The following is a 19135-nucleotide window of genomic DNA, read 5'->3' as shown; positions in this document are numbered from 1 at the left end:
AAGACCTCACTTCCATGTTTCCATCAGCCAGAGTGAGATTTGCTGAGTGGAATAGTTTCCAGACAAGAAAATTTGTTAAAATGCCGAGAAAAATTAAATGTAAAGAAAAAGAACAGGATCCTGCTATGATGGCTTAGGGAGAGAGAAGGATGGAGAGTGAGAGAAGAATAGAGGGAAAAGGAGGGGGAAGGGAGAGGGAAGGGGGAGGGAGAGGAAAGGGGAAAATGGAGAGGGAAATGGAGAGGGAAGGGAAAGAGTAGGGGAAAGGGGGTGGGAAAGGGGGCGGAAGGAGGGGAGGAGGTAGAGGGAACGGTGGTGAAGGATGGGGGAGGGAGAGGGAAGGGGAAAGGAAAGGAAAGGGGGAAGCAGAGGGAAGGGGGAGGGGAAGGGAAAGGGACGAGGGAGGGAGAGGGACGAGGGAGGGAGAGGGACGAGGGAGGGAGAGGGAAAGTGGTGGGGGAGGGGGGAAGGGAAAGGAGAGGGAAGAAAGAGGGAAGGGGAGAGGAGAGGAAAGGGGGAAGGAGAGGAAAGGGGGAAGGAGAGGAAAGGGGGAAGGAGAGGAAAGGGTGAAGGAGAGGGAAGGGTGAGGGAGAGGTAAGGGTGAGGGAGAGGTAAGGGGGAGGAGAGGGAAGGGGGGAGGAGAGGGAAGGGGGGAGAGGGAAAGGGAGGGAGGAGAGGAGAGGAGGGAAGGGGGAGGGAGGAAAGGAGGAGAGGGAAGAGGGGAGGAGAGGGAAGAGGTGAAGAGAGGGAAGAGGGGAGAGAAATGAGGAAAGGAGGGAAAAGAAAGAAAAGGGGAGAGAGAAGAAGAAGAAAGAGGAAAAGAGAGGGAGGAGAGGAGAGGGAAGAGAAGGAGAAGAAGTGGAAAAAAGAGGAAAGAGGAGAAAAAGGAAAAGAGAAAAAGGAAAGGAGGAGAGGAGAGAGAAGAGGGGAAGGGAAAAGGGAAGGAAACGAGAGAGGGAAGGGGAAAAGGGGAGATAATGGGGAAAGTGAGAAAAAAAGGAGGATAATGGGGAGGGAGAGTGGGCAGTGTTCCTGTTTCGAACGCGTGAGAACCATGTTCGATCTCAGAGAGGAGTCATGTCTTTGTTCAAGTTGCAATTTCATGCCTTCCCAACACCCCTCTGCAACGGCGGACATCAGAGGCGCAGTATACCATTGTTGAAAATCAATGGTAGCGCCTAGTCAGTGTATACGAGGTGATTGGCCTGGATTCGTCCCACGTTCACTCAGAAACGTAGAAAACCCCACAAGCACTCCTCACCGTAAAAAAGGCCGGGTTACGCAACCAAAGTAATACACAAATGTTGTTACCATCCACTCGAGGGACAGATCGGTCCTGCACTGGACCATTAAGGTTTAACGTCGGTGTCCGTGCATGCGTGTGTATTAATCCCGTACTGTGCATGATAACAGGTATGTTAACAGGGTACCGTCTCTATTTTCAGAATGGTTAATTATGACCTTAAGCTGTCCCTTGTTAAATGGCTGTATTTACCTAGTGGTGTTTCGTCTTCGTTTTTTTTCAAAGGTCGATTCTGACCTTAGATTGTACTATTTCACATTTGTGCATGTATGTATGTATTACGTATTTCACACACAATTATATTATATATTACACAACTGAATTATAAATACAAAACAGGGTGCTAACGCAAGGAGGCGCTTAGCTGCAAGGGAATCGGCCACTGTCCCACGTACAACACGGGTGGGTGGTTGGGGCAAGACAGCCAATGGCAGCTACTAGGGGATCGAACTCGTGATCACAAGGTTTGGTTTGAGCAGAAATAGCATCAAGCTTCGTGGCAATGCATCTTTTATGGACCTCCTTGGTATCTACAATATAAAACAAGTTCGTGTGATAAAATGTGTTATAGGATAACTCATGAACACATCCGAATCTAACCTGTGAGTTAGTATAACTATGTAATTGTATCTCTTCATTATTGTTAATACACATTTTCTTGACAAAAATATACAGATTATAAGGGCACTATATGCATACACACACACACACACACACACACACACACACACACACATATATATATATATATATTATATATATATATATATATAATATACGAATACATTGAATCTGCGTCGTTCTTCGACATATCGTTTGGTCAGCTCCGAGTATTCGTCTTAGTAAGCGGAAGACAGTGAGATAACTTTGATCAAATCACGTCAACATTCGTGGTAAAAGACTACCGTACAGGAACTACCGAGGCCAATGACCAGTGGCTGCCTGCAAGTGGTCGTGCAAGGCGGGCGTCAGAGGGAATCCTTCCCCTGCCGCATAGCTTCAAGACCACCAGGGCTGATGCTTGGTCTTCGGACTAGGTCCAAAATCTCATAAGTTTCAACTTTATTTCCTACGTTGTTTTCACACAAGAAGAGCTAACAACCGGCGGCTACTCTACTTCTCTTCCTCTGAATGGTAACATAGAAACAAGACAATAGTCCAAAGCTTCTTCCCAGAGGGATCTGTGGGAAGGCCTGAGGATCGTTGCCAGCCACAGCGGTCTTGCGGGTTTCCAGTCAATGATACTCGAAGCAACAATTAGTATCATATGTAGCTACTTTCTTGTACTCTTCGTAGGTCATAATATACCTGTACAGATGATATTGGCTTCAGCTTTAGCTCACTGCCCGATCGTCCTATCCCCTTTGGGAGCAATACAGCCTTCGTACTTCACCGCGACGTTTTGTTTACTTATTCAATTATTTCTATTTATTCATTCTTAATTATTTCGTATTCTATCGGAAAAAATCGTCGGTAGACTATGACACATACCAACACTTCAATTCGCTAAGACAAGTACTTGTCTATTGAAGAATGAGAGAGAGAGAGAGAGAGAGAGAGAGAGAGAGAGAGAGAGAGAGAGAGAGAGAGAGAGAGAGAGAGAGAGAGAGAGAGAGAGAGAGAGAGAGGGGGGGGAGGGAGAGCAAAAGAAAGAGAAATAAATTAGATAAATTCAAATGAAATATAAACGCCAGCATAACCATGGAAAAGGAACGCTACATGACACCAACTGGGGCTATGTTAAAAGAGCGTTCCATGGCACCAACACACACAAACTAAATCTTTCAAGGCCTGAATCACCAAAGCACAAGATCCATTCGATTTATATCACACCTTGTACAACACCCTTCCTCCATTTAGACCTAAATTATACAACTCATATCACGGAAAGCAAACTCCCTAGAGATGTTGTATGTCAAATCCCGTCAATTCTGGCGAACTACTGGGTCAGCTTAAACCATCCTTGGACTATGTACCCTCCATTCACTGCTTTATCAAATTACAAAACGTGTGTGTGTGTGTGTGTGTGTGTGTGTGTGTGTGTTCGCGCGTATGTGTGTGCACGTGTGCTCACAAACATTGTAGACATTTGACCACTGCTGGAAAATATATTATCCAATCTCCTTGTTTCTGTTGTCGCCTTCTAAGTAGTCCCCCTAGGCATGCATGCAACGCCCCTAGCATTTATTTATTAATCTATTTACTTCTTTGATTTTTACTTTTTAAAAATTCCAAGCATCCCTGGAAAATTTCCAGATTGATCTTCTTGGCATCTCTTGCGATTTTCTCTGGATCTCCCACGTTGCATCGAAAACTACGCCCCTCCAGCCATAATTTCAGTTCAGGGGACAGGAGAACGCCACAGAGAGCAAGGTCAGGCGACTAGGGTGGGTGGGAAACGAATACTTTAGTTCTGGAAGTCTGGAACTGCCGGACAAGTGACGCGTTGGCGGGGGCGTGAGTTTTCGTGAAGAACCCAGTCATCGTTCTTCTTCCCCTTTTCTGGAGGTTTATGGCAGATGCTCACTCTCAGCCGCTCCAGAACCTGTCTGACAGGCTGACTTTATAGGTGTCTTTGGTGTGGCAAAATAAAAGAACCAACATTCACTAGACACTGAGCGAACTTAATTTTCTATGAGACTTCCACTGCAATGACTACTGCTTCTTGTTGTTGTTATGGATTGCACTGTAGTTTATCAGCACTTCTATCCTTTTGGATAATATTGTGCCACTATACTGCTGCTTTATCTCAGCGTAACAACTATCAATCCATGACTTGTATATCACCAGTTACCGATGACCTTGACGATAAAACAGGGGTCACCTCTAACTTGGGTTGAGTCCCCTGCAAACCGCAATGCTATGTGCTTTCTGATCGTCACTCAGCGGAGAACGATCCTCTGCATTATTACGACAGTACCACGAACTTCGTGGATTCTCCGTCTGCGATCCTTGTTATGGGTTGTAGTTTACCAGTGCTTCTATTCATAGTTGACGATCGTCAAGAACACCCCTAGTCTTCGAAGGACGTTGGTCTTTCATTGAAACGTTAGTACCAGAAAGAACGTTCCATTTCTCAACATGTGATTTTGACCAAAGGCTTCCTCAAGTAATTGGTGTATTTCTACAGATGTCTTATTGATCCTGAAGCAAAATCTGATGCAGGTTCTTTTGATTCGTGATATCTGTAATAGAACCGCCGACCCACCTCAATACGTTATAAAAACTGAGTATAACCCAACAACACGTCCACTTACGCTCGCGGGCATTGGCACAGTACTGACAAAGGGTGCAGCTCGTTTCACTCGGCACTTGAAAGCCATACTACGTACAACCGGTCTGCGCCCTCTACTCCAATTACTGGAGCTTTTGGGTAGCACCTCGTATTCTACTGCCAATTCTACACACATCCAAATACTTTTGAACACACCACTTGGTGTTAATTAGTGCACGACTAAATATGTTCGCTGCTGGTTTAATTACGCTGAGAATAATAGTATAGGTCCCTCAATACAGCCTTGCGCTACGCCTTAAACCCAAGATCCCTTGATTTCTGTAATAGAATATTACATGCCAACATTACTGGATTTAAAGAGATCTACCACTTGCTCATGACATATCAATCTCAACTTTAGCACTGAACCATTCAAAGGCGTCTCTACAATTAATACATCAAACGACACTTTCTTCACCAACTAATACTGTATAGAATCACCACTCCTGCACTGAACCAAAATGGCAAATCCACATATAGCGACCCCTACACGACCAAATAATTCTTACCGCACAATATTACTGACAATGCAGTTAATACTGAAGACCCATGAGAAGACGAGTACTACGTAATCATATTAATCTACTGTGATAACACTGGTCATGTAAAGACCACTGACTGGTCTTGATTGCCCATTCAAATGGCTGACTGATAAAGCAAATCTGGTCACTAACTTTTCAAATTGTACACCACTGCTATATTGAACTACTTCTACACTCACATTTTTATTCAATCGTCCTTTACCATCACAAAATCCCCCAATCCGCCTTAAGGTCATTATGGATGAACACTATCGAACCCTGTACCAAACTAGTCAATGACGCTAAACCATGCAATCATGGACGTTACGCGCCTCTACTGATGAACTGGAAACTGGAAAAATCTAGTTTAACAAGCTTTGGACTATTCAAGCAACAACATTCGTACTGCACATCTACATAGAATAATTCATAAACCTGTGATGAACTTGCCCACAGGTCTGCACCAAAAGGAGTTTATACCCAATCCAGCAACTTGATCCGACTGGAAGAAAGGCAAACATTCGACAGCTACACCAGGCCGCATGCAAGCGAGTAATGCAAACAAACTACCTGTGCTATCTAATTCATTCCTACACCAAACTACTTCGCCTCAAAGGCTGAAATAATTCATTCAGTTGACATACGGTCTTAAATCATGGGATTTAGTACAAAAAAGACAACCCCATAATGAGATGTAGGATTTGGCACACACGGTGAGTTAGTACGTAATAAAACATAAGTCTGGCACATAAAATGGATTACCCCATAATAAAATTAAAGGTCTTAATACAGAAAAAATAGTTATCTTATGACAAAACATGTCTTTAAAGACACCAAAGTAAGACATGGGTTTTGGCACGTAATAAAATACGAGATCCGGTATGCAAAATAGCCTTCAAAGTATATGTAGTTAATGTTGTTGCAGTGCATATCACTGTAGTATCAATATAATTTCAACCCGGTCAACATTAGGTAATAGCTCAATCGAAGGGGGTCGGGATCCGATTCTTCACGAAGGGTCAAGATCGATTGATAAATCGTTCAGGCACGGGACCGCGCCCCCTAGGCTTAATTTAATCTGGCGTTCACGAGAGAAATTATATATATATATATATATATATATATATATATATATATATATATATATATATATATATATGTGTGTGTGTGTGTGTGTGTGTGTGTGTGTGTGTGTGTGTGTGTAGTGTATACTAAACTGGGCACTGGTGCCTTAAGTGTTTAGCTAAGTTGATATGAATCAATTGCATTTTACATATTTGTAAACAAAGCAATTCGTTACATTACAACGTTCACCTATCAAACTGTGAAAATGACATCGCGAGCGCGCGTGTATGTGCGTGTGCCATCTTAAATAAAATGGCCAACCGGGCAAAACCATGTATCGCTTTATGAAGGCCTACATCACCGTGCCCACCTTCTGAATGGGTATCCTCACCTCCCTCCCTCCCTCTCCCCCTCAGCCTTTCATGCCACAAGACCCTTGCAGCGCCCCCCAGCCACACCTTCGCCCCTGGTCCCCACAACAGAACGATTACCCCTTGGTGCCCTCCTACACCCCCTCCCCCCCTTTCGATCTCTCAGTGAGGCCTAGCTTTCCAACTCGACCCATACTCCACAGGGAAGGGAGGCGAGGTGAAGTAAGGGGAGGGAAGGATAGGAAAAGAGGAGAAAGAAGGGAATAGGAAAGGAGAGGAGAGGAAGAGAGGAGAGGGAAGGGGCGAGAGGCAAAGAGAGCTGGAAACAAGGAGAGTAACGGGAGGGGAAGTGAGGGGGAGTGGGGGAAGAAGGGCAGGGAGGTGAAGGGAAAGGGGCGGAGGAGAGAGGAGGGGTAAGGGAGAGGGGAGTAGAAGAGAAGGGAGGTGAGGGGAGGGAAGGGGAGGAGTGGGGGAGAGGGGAGGAGACAGAGGGGAAGAAAGGGGGAAAAGGGAAGGAGAAAGGAGAAGAGAGGAGGGGAGGAGAGGGAAGTGGAAGGGTATGGGAAGGAAGGGGAAGGGAGGGAAGGAGAGGGGAAGGGAGGGAAGGAGAGGGGAAGGGAGGGGAGGAGAGGGGAAGGGAGGGAGAAGGAGGGAGGGGAAGAGAGTGAAAGGGAAAGGGAGGGGATGAGAGGGGGAGGAGAGGGGAAGGGAGGGGAGAAGAGGGAAAGGGAAAGGGAGGGGAGGAGAGGGAAAGAGAGGGGAGGAGAGGGAAAGGGAGGGGAGGAGAAGAGAAGGGAAGGGAGGGGAGGAGAGGGGAAGGGAGGAGAGGAGAGGAGAGGAGAGGAGAGGGGAAGGGAAGAGAGGAGAGGGGAAGGGAGGAGAGGAGAGGGGAAGGGAGGAGAGGAGAGGAGAAAGGGAAGAGGAAGGAAGGGGAGGAGAGGAGAAGGGAGGGGGGGAGGAGAGGGAGGGGAAGGGAGGGGAGGAGGAGAAGAAGGGGAAGGGAGGGGAGGAGGAGAAGGAGGTTAAGGAAAGGGGAAGGGAGGGGAGGAGGAGAGGAGAGGGGAAGGGAGGGGAGGAGGAGAGGAGAGGGAAAGAGAGGGGAGGAGAGGGAAAGGGAGGGGAGGAGAAGAGAAGGGAAGGGAGGGGAGGAGAGGGGAAGGGAGAGGAGGAGGAGAGGAGAGGGAAAGGGAGGGGAAGAGGAAAAGGGAAATGGGGGGAGGAGAGGGGAAGAGAGGGGAAAGGATGAGAAGGGAAGGGAGGAGAGGGGAAGAGAAGGGGTGGGAAGAAAATGAGGAATGAAGGGAGGGAAAAAGAGGGGAAGGTGAAGGGAAAGTGGAGGAGAAAGAGGGGAGGGAAGGGGAAGATGTGATCAGGGGAAAGGGGAGGAGAGATGAGGTGAGGGGACAGGGGAGGAAGAGGAGATGAAGTCAAGAGAAGGTAGGGGAGGGGAGGAGAGGAGATGAGATGAAAAGGAAAGGGGGTAGTCAAGAGGACGACGGATGAGAGAAGAGGGGAGGTTAGGAAAGGGGAGATGAAGAGACGGGGCGGGCGAGGGGAAAGAGGGAAGGGAGAGTGAAGAAGGGGAGGGATGAAGGGGAGGGATGAAGGGGAGGGGAGGGGAGGGAAGGGGAGGGGAGAGGGAAGAAGGGGAGGTGAGAGGGAAGAAGGGGGTGAGAGGGAAGAAGGGGAAGTGAGAGGGAAGAAGGGGAAGTGAGAGGGAAGAGAGAGGGAAGAAAAGGGGAGGAGAGGGAATGGGAAATAGGTGAAGTAAGGGGAGGGGACAGAAAGGGAAGGGAGGTCAGGTGAGAGGGAATGGGGGAGACGTGGTGAGGCGGAGAGAGGAAGTGAGGTGAGGAGAGGGGAAGTGAGGAAAGGGGAAATGAGGAGAGGGGGACTGAGGAGAGGGGAAGTGAGGAAAGGGGAGGGTAGCAAAGATGAAGTAAGGAGAGGGGAAGTGAGGAAGGGGAGGAGAAGGAAGGTAAGGTGAGGAGAGATGAGGGGAAGTGAGGAGAGGGGAAGTGAGGAGAGGGGAAGTGAGGAGAGGGGAAGTGAGGAAAGGGGAGGGTAGCAAAGATGAAGTAAGGAGAGGGGAAGTGAGGAAGGGGAGGAGAGGGAAGGTAAGGTGAGGAGAGATGAGGGGAAGTGAGGAGAGGGGAAGTGAGGAGAGGTGAGGAGAGGTAAGGGGAGGGGAGATGAGGAAGGGGGAGGGGGAGGTGAGGAGAGGTGATAAGAGGTAAGGGGAGGTAAGGAGAGGAGAGGGGAGGGCAGGAGAGGGGAGGGCAGGAGAGGGGAGGTGAGGAGAGGGGAGGTGAGGAGAGGGGAGGTGAGGAGAGGGGAGGTGAGGAGAGGGGAGGTGAGGAGAGGGGAGGTGAGGGGAGGCGAGGGGAGGAGAGGGGAGGCGAGGGGAGGAGAGGGGATGTGAACAAAGGGGAAGAGTGTGGGTGGAGGGAAGAGAAGGCAGAGAAATATGGGGAGGAGAGGGGAGGGGAGGGAAGAATGGAATTCCCATGAATGAATGGACCCCGAACGATTTTGTTCTGGCTGTCGCTAAACAATTGTATTCCCATCTAAGGGGAAACTTCGTTATCTGTTCGGGATTAATTCCCCCATCTGATATTCGCCGTGAAGGCATTAACCTCCTTAATCCAAAGGGGTTAAACTTGATCAATTCATGTGGACGAGGAGGTACTGCCGGCCGCGGTGATTTCAATCGCCTTGCGGCACTCAAGCACAGTACCCTTCGGTAGGCTGAAGTTAAATCGAGGTCAAGTCTAATCGAGATTAAGGTTAATCGAAATGGTTTTACGCACTAGCTTTTCTAAGGAATGTCACTTTGATGACAGTGACACAAGGGTGACAGTCAGAACAAACATACTCCAACATAATGTATACGTAACTCCAACTTGTCCACAACTTAATATCTACCAACCAGGTCATTCCATTCAGTAGCGACGAACCAGACACTCATTTACTGTCTGGCCCAGTTCCCTTCCTCGTCACCTCAGTCCCCCCACCCCACCCCCCTTGGTCAATCCACGACCCAACCTCTGCTGTGATTGGCCAGGGCTCCTTGTGACGTCACAGCCATTTCTCTTTCATTCTCTCTCCCACATACTATCAGCCATATCTCCTACAAAACTCTCTCCTATAATTCAAAGCCAAATCATCCTTCAGCCTAAACTGGTGTACTGTTTACTTGTTATTTCAACTACAACTGGGGAGAGAGGGGAATACAGTAACTCTAATGTATACCACATCGTCTCCGAAAGTACATCTGCCCACGGATGTGCCCTAGTTTTGTCACTACAGCTATCACTATTCCCACCCAAGCTTTCACTTCACCTGCTACAAATACCATACTCTTCAAGATTGACGCCAAACTAATCATATTTACTACAATGAACTATTCTCTCTTTACAAGTCCTGGAGGAATACATACATACATACATATATATATATATATATATACATATATATATATACATATATATATATACATATATATACATATATATATATACATATATATATAAATATATACATATATATAAATATTTACATATATATGTATATATATAAATATATACATATATATATATAAATATATACATATATATATATATATATATATATATATATATATACATATATATATATATATACATATATATATACATATATATACATATATATATATACATACATACATACACCATAGAAATGGTGGAAATTGGAATTCCTTTCCCAACCTATAGCTGTATCAAATCACATAGATTGGTTTAATATGAAAAACATATCAAAACAAAATGCCCATTGTTCCGTAAAGATGACAAAGAATATCCTATAACTCCATGTCATGTACTGGTAAAATGGGTAAGGGAGGGAAAGAGCGGGAGGGAGGGCATTTGGATATTATCTTAACGATTCCATATCACAAATGTTAAAACTGTCGAGGAAGATAATTCCAGATCCTCCTAGTGGAGGGGAACTTGTGTTCGGACTGATTGGCATTTCCTCGGGAATGGGGGGCGGGGGTATAATAATATACACTAACCTGTCACCATCTGATATCCTAAAGTTATTGGGCCTATTGGGTCACGTCACATTTCTGGGAAGCCCACATGACATATTATAAACAAGAGAATACATTCTAATGACGTATACTAGGGGTGCCCCAACCAAGGAAAAGCGGGAAAACCATACCTTGAGCATTGCTTATATTGATCGCTTTACTAGTGCAACGCCCCGTCAGCCAAACAAAATAGACTACAATTAACCAGAACAAAATAATTCAAGTGCGTCATTAACCCACTTTATCCCCCCTCCCATTCCCCACCAAGCATCCCAGGTGAAAAAATAGTAAGTTATCAGGGGAAAAAATCATCCTATGCCTCTACCAGCCGCAATACAACGCCACATTATCGACCACGAATCACAAGCCCCCCCCCCCCGAAAAAAAATCCTCCTTGAGCAAATAACCTCCCTTACCCTATATTTTGTGTTGCTTTGCTTTCCGTGGGTTTCCTTCGTTTTCATCCCAACTTGCCCAACCCCAAGGAACAACTTTATCGTATGAACAATTCCCTAACTCTACACAGCGGTAAGGGGCCTGTCCATGAGAACCGATGCTCTCAATGAGCAATTTCACATCCTACAAGCTATTCTACTACAAATACCATACCAACCCTGGAAGGAGGAAGAGGAGTAGGAGAAAGAGGAAGACGAAGAGGAGGAAGAGGAGGTCGAGAAGGAAGAGGACTGCCATCGTGGCACGCCTTTCTTCAAAGGCCATAACTCCACTGACTAAAATCTTGTGGCCCAAATTAAGACAAAATCTGAAAACCTTAATCCCTACCGACCTTCTACTGTGCTTTTATCTTCTGCTCCAGACCCTAAGATTCTATTCAGCTCTGTTGTCCCATGGTTCTAAGGATGTAGAAATTCTGTTATTTCTGTTTAAAATATAAGTAAGCACAACTTAAACATCACACCAATCAATTAAATGGTGTTTCCTCACTAAAGATTTCCCCAATATATATTTTTCAAACTCGCCATCAATATAATTACTTAACACCAAACTTTGATAGTCATAAAGACAGGACCCCACAAACATAGCAAAAACAGTGAATATAACAATTTGGTATATACATAATGCGTTGTTGAAAAAAATTGTACTAGGTTGTTTGCACTGACCAAGATATTTACAATTTCGTGAAATTCATGTACCATACTGGAAGTAATTCTGTATAGTTCATCAGGTGTGTTCAACACCATGATCCTAACTCCTTTCCTGGATGTTACACACCAGAGGTGGTGTGCAACCAGGTGGTTGGCGTCATTGGCCATGGCGTCCGGTCGACAGTGTCAACGCGTTATGCTCTGGTGCCACCAAACAAAATTATTGCACCAACTCTGGTGCCCAACACCAAACGACTTTTTATAAACGTTATGAGAATAGGCTAAATGCGTATATTGCTTTTACGAAATATGAAGAGGTTTCTCTATCCTCTGTAGGCACACCCTTCCTCTCACAGTGCCACTAGATGGAATAAAGATCAATCCTAATCTGCTGGCACTAAATATATTCGTTGCGAGACGAATATATCCCATAACAAACGCTTTCGCCTTCGTATCAATCAAATCACTGCTTATCGCGTATGGCAGTTATCTTTACACTTTCGCAATTCAATCACCACCCTTGAATCCAAACACAACAACCCTCGCTTTATCAATTAAATGTAAACAGCGCAGCATAAAACAGACCCACCCTTGACGCAAAACGCAATGGCACCCTCCATCTCTGCAATAAATAACACCAACATGTGCCCACAACTGTAACCATAGCACCTCATACCCACATATCACAACATACAGACCCGCCCCTAATTTTCACAGAAATCTATTGTACACCTCATAATACATATTCATTACACAACACCTATTGTTGCACCACTTAACGGGGACATAGCTAATACATAACTTGTTACACCTATGCACCTCACGCATCAGCACAAACATTAACAAAAAACAATGAAAATGTTGCAGCTGGTGCTGATACCACCTGCGAGCCATGGGTCTCCCAGCACCTGGTTCCTAGTGTCCAGGGCGAAGCTGGAGACCTACAACTGGGTCCTGGTCTTGGTTAGCTGGACTGATCGGGGGGGTGGGGAGGCGGGGGCAGCAATCCATGCAGGTGGTATTCTTGCTTTCTGCTGCTGCCAAGCTCGCTGCACCATTGGGGCTGATGATGAAGCGATGGTGTGCTTGCTTACGCCACAATTCCAAAACTTCTTGAATGCTTAACATTATTCCATTCAGCAAAGCCTAGGCCATTCACAATGCAGGCCGTCAACACCGCTTATTGCTTAACCTCCCCTGGTATTTCCACACACAATTAGAGCTTTTCCTTATCGTCGAGTGTTTTTTTCACTTAACCTTTAGCGAAACACTGGTCTTTTCCCATTAATCACATTAAAATATCGTTGAGAATTGGGCAAACATCAAATAAGCGATTTTCAGACTCAGCCCGAGGGGGAAGATGGAGGATTCGCAGCGGCCTTTCCAGCATTTACACCATTTCTGCCGCAATACGACTTTCCAACACTGTTTTCTTGTATCATACTTACTCATCATTTCCCTCTGTCATGTTTTAGATGATATAGGTGGCTATTTTGGCGTTTTGTGGACCTCTTGATGCACATTTTCATTGTAACTTACAAACATTGATACCTCACACACGATAAGCTGCCAGCACTGCGCACACCTATATGCGCACAAAAGTAGTTCCCTTTGTCTACAATACGTAATAATCCTTATATTGCAACAGTAATGGATGGAAAAATCACAAATGCAATATATATTTTCTATTTCTACTTGGATTTTGTCAAAATATGTCAAAGTAGCCTGTAGCAGACAAACGTAGAACTTGCGGAGGAATACGTATCCCAAAAGCTCTAACCGAGAAATAGCCTCCTATGTATTGCCATAGCGTAGGAAAAATTTACCCTTTTTCGTTTGAATTTTCTTATACTACGTTTATTCTATGTCTATCGGCCATTTTTCTTTGATCAATGTTAATGGTGATAAACATTATATTAGAAAAACATTAAAGTTGAGCTGGTAGTCAGACACAATTAACAGTGCATATTTATTCCCTCATTGTGCTACCTGCCATTCTATGCCTAAAGTAAATGCTCGCACTCATGAACACTATTCGTAGAAAAACCTCGCTACAGAGCAAGTTGAGCTCTTCCTCCCTTCAACACAATTCAATGATCCCTATATAATAAATGTTCTCATAGTATCATTGCTAAAACCTATTGAGATTTAGAATTCTACTAGGGAAATCTTTCTTTGCCAAAGTACAGCATAGCGCGTATGTCAAGCTGGCGCTGTGTCATTCATACATGAGGGGTAGGGGGGGAGGGAAGGGGAGGTATGAATGAATTGGCAAGGGGGAGTAGAGTACATGTATGCCATACTATGTATTTCTTAAACATTTTTGTAATAAGTATATATCAAGACCCATGACAAACAATGGCTTAACATACTACGCAGGTATAATTGGCAAAAAAGTAAAGCAATGTTTATTGATTTAGTGCTTATAAGATAAAAGCTAGCAAGCAGGAGTGGAGGTGAGGACAGGAGGTGGTGTGGAACGAGGGTACGGGTTATTGCTGCCACCACAGTATCATTAGACACAAAGCTGACGGTTGCTTCATCTCTTCAAACACTAACCACCATTACCTATTCATATATACATAATATGATCTAAAAGGAATAAATTAAACTAAATGTAGCACCCAATACTACACTTCCCCGGGCGCGGAAAATGTAAGTTTATTGAGAGCTTAGTACCCCAACCGATAGAGCACTACTCCTAGCACAATTCGATCGCTTCATTCAGAAATTTCTTGCTTTCTCTGTGAATGGAGGGGAAAGTAGCTGGTGGTGGCTCGACCCGGGGAGACATGGCGGGCACCCCGCCGAACACCTGTCCATAATAACGCCATTTGAGTAAGATTGATATATCAACCAGGGGCCAAAGTTGATTCGATGTAATTAAGATATAGTTCGAATTTATATTTTTTGTTATTTTGTAATCAAATGAATAGGTGATTTCTCTTTGAGGCGGTTGTATGTTGTGTGTAGTGTGATAAGCAGACACACACACACACACACACACACGAGCATAGCTCCCCTTCCCGTAAAATACAAGGTAAATACACACACACACATACACGCATACACACACACGTGCACATACACTTGTTCTACAAACTGATGCACTTGTTCATCCGTATAAAAATCAATGACGTTGTTAGCAAGCAAGCTAGCAAGTGCACTCACGCGCGCGCACACACACACACGCGCACACACACACACACACACACACACATATACGCAAACACACACACTGTGTCAGGATAGAACTAGCGGAATATCACAAGGGTAGGTATTGGCACCCGATGTGTTTTTGATATATGTAAAAGATACAGTGGAAGGTATGACAAGCTACGCTTATACATTTGCGGACGGATCACGAGAAGAATATAAGATTGAAAAATGTTACAAGGATATACTGACAATATTTAGGTCTGAAATAAAATGTATAAATATAGCTTAACGTCTCCGCCCTCCGTAAAAACAAATTAAGATAATAAATATATAAATAAATACATTTATAGATACATTGATATATAATTAAATAAATAAAATAATGAACCAATTAAAAAAACAGATAAATAAATAAGTAAATAGATAAACAAATAAATCAATGAATTAATTAATCAGATAAACAAGTAATTTAACAAACGAATGAATGAATAAATAAATAAATAGATAAATAAAAGAAACGAACACATTGACAAGTAAATTATGCAAATTATTGAAAATGGGCGAAAGTTTAGAAAAAAATATTAATGAATTATTCACTGAGAAGTGAGACATTTTGGCTATGAAAAGCATACCAAATAGGAGTTTAGATGTGAACAACATGCCAAACATACAACAAGAAACATATAACAAATATCATGACCTAGACATACAGCTTGGTAACGAATATAAAAGTAGTGTTCCACAACGTAGACGCAATAATGAAAGAAAAGCCTGAGAATACCTCACCCACCCAAGATTAGAATATGCAGCAATGGTATGGCCCCCGCTTAAAGTGAATATAAATGAGACTGAAAAAAAAAGAAGCCAGAAGAGACAAGAATCACTGGACCTGTTATTACTAAAAGAGAAAGAGGTGATATGTTTGTGGTGTTCAGACCTTAAGTGAAAGTAGACAAAAAGGAGAAAGAGTATATCTTCGTTTAGGATAGACAAAGTTATAATTTAGGAACAAACTGAAGAAGACCATATGTCTGAAAGATGTCAAGAAATATAACTCTTTGTACATATGCAACAGCTTCTGGAAAAACCTAAATTGTATAACCTAAGCTAAAATTGTAAAAAAAAAAATCAATCTAGCGATGATGAATACAGAAAAAGAGACGGGAACCAACGCGCGTAGCCACTTTCCTGTTTTGTGCAATTAGGCACTGGAAACACACACACACACACACACACACACACACACACACACACACACACACACACACACACACACACACACACACACACACACACACACGCATACACACACACATACACGGACGCACGCACGCACGCACACACACACAGATTGAAAAAATAACACATTAGTAAAAGATGTCAACAAATATAACTTTTGATTTTGATCAACCCTGGAGTAGCTTAGAAGCTAATGTTGCCCAAATTAAATCCATATACAAGTGATTTAAAAGCAAGGTAGGATAGTTGAGAACAAGAGAATGGATCTCACATGTACGACAACAATTTCTTTTCCTGAATATTACAATTATGTTAATGAATTAAGTAATTACGGGTTTTCCGCATACAAGGGAAATGTATGAGATTTAGGCGAGTATGTTAAAACAGTCTAGAGCCTATGTATGAAGAACAATCAAGACAAACTGCTCAATGTTCAAAGAAGTAGAGTGAGACGGATGTCTAGTACCATATGAACAGGCAAATGAAGTTAAAAGACAAAATTCATGACTTGTGGTTAGATGAAGAATTTAGAAAATAGAGAAAGGAAATTGGAAAAAAGTGTTTATTTTAGAAAGTCTTGGGGGAAGAGACATGGAATAATAGATAAGAAAAGAAAAAAAGACCGAGGAACATAAATGTAACTAAGGCAGACGTCTATGATAAAAGATAAGGAGTGAGATAAGAGAAATCTCTCAGACAAAATATTAGGGTAGGTAGTGAAAAAGTGTAGAGAGGAACTGAATCACTTCACCTAACCTAACCTAGTCTAACCTAACCTAACTTAACCTAACTTATCCTGACCTAACCTAATTTAACCTAATTAAATCAAACCTTACCTGACCGAACCTATCCTAACCTAACCTATCCTAATCTAACCTAACCTATTCTAACCTAATCTAATCCAACTTAACCTATTCTAACCTGCCCTACCTTAGTTTAACTTAACATAACCTAATTTAACCTAAACTAACTTATACTAACATAAATATATCGCATATTTTTACAGCTTTGACCTATATTACTTATACCCTTACATATTTCTCGCACATTTATTATTTATTTTAATTATAGAATGCAATTTTTTGGTCTTTACAGGACGCGCGGGCCAGTAAGTGTGGGTCAGTCAGCTATCAGCATGCACAGACCAGTCAGCTGTCATCATACGTTGGCCAATCAGAGACTAGCACTCACGGGCCAAACAGTAGCAAACATGTAAATCCAATTACTGACTATCATGCTGGACAACATACGTAGGCCATCTAACAGCTAGGAAGCGTGTTCCATTTAGTCAGCAACAGACTTGGTTTAAACATTGGGTAGTGTGCCCAAATGTCAGCATGGAGCATAGGCGCCCAATCAGTGCTCAGCATGTGCGAGCCAATCAGGGAGCAATACGCTTGGGGCCTGGACCACTCAACGGGTATCATGCGTGGCCAATCATCTTTCAGTATGTGCGGCCAATCAGTGGACAGCAAACGTGAATCAATCAGCGAGCAGTATATGCGTGAGGGCCAATCAGCAGACGAATCGCGTGGGCCAATCAGTGACCTTTACGCCACCGGGCCAATCAGAGTGCAAATTGTATAAGCCAATGCACGGGTAACAAGCCCGATAGACCAGAGTGCATCTTGTACAACCCAATGAACGGGCAGCAAGCACGGGCCAATCAAAGTGCAACTTGTACAAACCAATCAACGGTCAGCAAGCGTGGGCCAATCTAAATATAACTTGTACAACCAATCAACGATCAGCAAGCACGGGGCAATCAGGGGTGAGTCCCGGATCAGTCAGCATCAGTCCTATGAAGGTCACTCATCAGTTAACACACCAACACCGTTACACAAATCTCGTTTTATATGACAACATTTATTCTGCGTGATTTCATACTTGATATAGAAATGTTTGTTACTTATCAGTGTAGGCAGTGATTTATGTGCCTATAAAGTGCCTACAGGCTGGGATACATGAGATTCTAATTTGACTGAATCATCATAGTCTTGGAATCACGTGCTGGATCCGTGATTGACATATTATTAAACCCACAGAATGAAAACTCAGGGCTCATATATGGTCCGCTCTGTGGGTATTGCTTTGACTATTCTGTGTGTATTTGTGTGTGTGTGTATGTGTGTGTGTGTGTGTGTGTGTGTGTGTGTGTGTGTGTGTGTGTGTGTGTGTGTGTGTGTGTGTGTGTGTGTGTGTGAGTGTGTGTGTGTGTGTGTGTGTGTGTGTGTGTGTGTGTGTGTGTGTGTGTGTGTGTGTGTGTGTGTGTGTGTGTGTGTGTGTGTGTGTGTGTTTACCTAGCTGTATTTTACGTCTTCATATCTCATTTTATCTAGATTGTTTTCAAATTCGTGTATTGTTTTTGCAGACACCACTTTCTCATCTAACTTGTTCCAAACGTCTATTACCCTGCAATGAAAGCTGTTCTTTTTCAGGTCTCTTCTATAACTGTCTTTCTTGATTTTCTTTCCGTGTCCTCTTGTATCTCTACTATTCCATTTTATTAGATCCTCTCTATCAATAGTTTCTATGCCTTTCATGATTCTATAAATAGTTATCAAGTCTCCTCTCTCTCCTCTTTACTCTAATGTATGTAGCTCAAGTTGTGCTAGTTTCTCTTCATATGATAGTTCTGAGAGTGTTGGTGTCAATTTCGTAATTGCTCTTTGTATTCTTTCAAGTTTTGTTATACATTTTTTTGTACTTGGTGACCACATCGTCGATGCATACTCCAATCTTGGTCTTATCAAAGTGACCAGTATTTTCTTCACCATTTCTTCGCCCAGGTATGTAAATGCCATTTTGATTGTTCTTATTAGATTATAAGTTTCTCCAAAAATTTTGTTTATATGTTTCTAAGGGGACATATCACTCATAATAATGACTCCCAGGTCCTTCTCATTTTCTACTTTTTAAATTTCTTTCTCTCCCAATTTATATGATCCCACTATTCTTTTTTTGCTTTTTCCAAATTCCATTATACTACACTTCTTAATATTGAATTCTATCTCCCACTTCCTAC

At 43.3% G+C, this 19135-nt stretch overlaps 1 protein-coding gene across 5 annotated transcripts in view; it reads right to left on the bottom strand.

Moving 5' to 3' along the window:
- Nucleotides 1-13322, bottom strand: part of Spred (Sprouty-related protein with EVH-1 domain) — a 117921-nt gene extending 104599 nt beyond the window's left edge. Inside the window, exon 1 of one of the 5 annotated variants that reach the window (XM_076174207.1) lies at nt 13161-13322. In XM_076174207.1, coding sequence (XP_076030322.1) covers nt 13161-13180 — 20 coding nt within the window. In that variant the 5' untranslated portion in view covers nt 13181-13322. Of the gene's footprint in view, nt 1-12595; nt 12622-13160 lie in introns of those variants that run through there. The other 4 variants (XM_076174205.1, XM_076174208.1, XM_076174209.1 and 1 more) reach the window with 4 other exon arrangements.
- Nucleotides 13323-19135: the final 5813 nt, after the last annotated feature.

Source organism: Oratosquilla oratoria, chromosome 35, assembly GCF_046742065.1.
Source record: "Oratosquilla oratoria isolate Oo_2021 chromosome 35, ASM4674206v1, whole genome shotgun sequence".
Lineage (NCBI taxonomy): Eukaryota > Metazoa > Arthropoda > Malacostraca > Stomatopoda > Squillidae > Oratosquilla > Oratosquilla oratoria.
The sequence above is the reverse complement of the archived record's forward strand: the minus strand, read 5'-3'. Positions and strand labels throughout refer to the sequence as shown.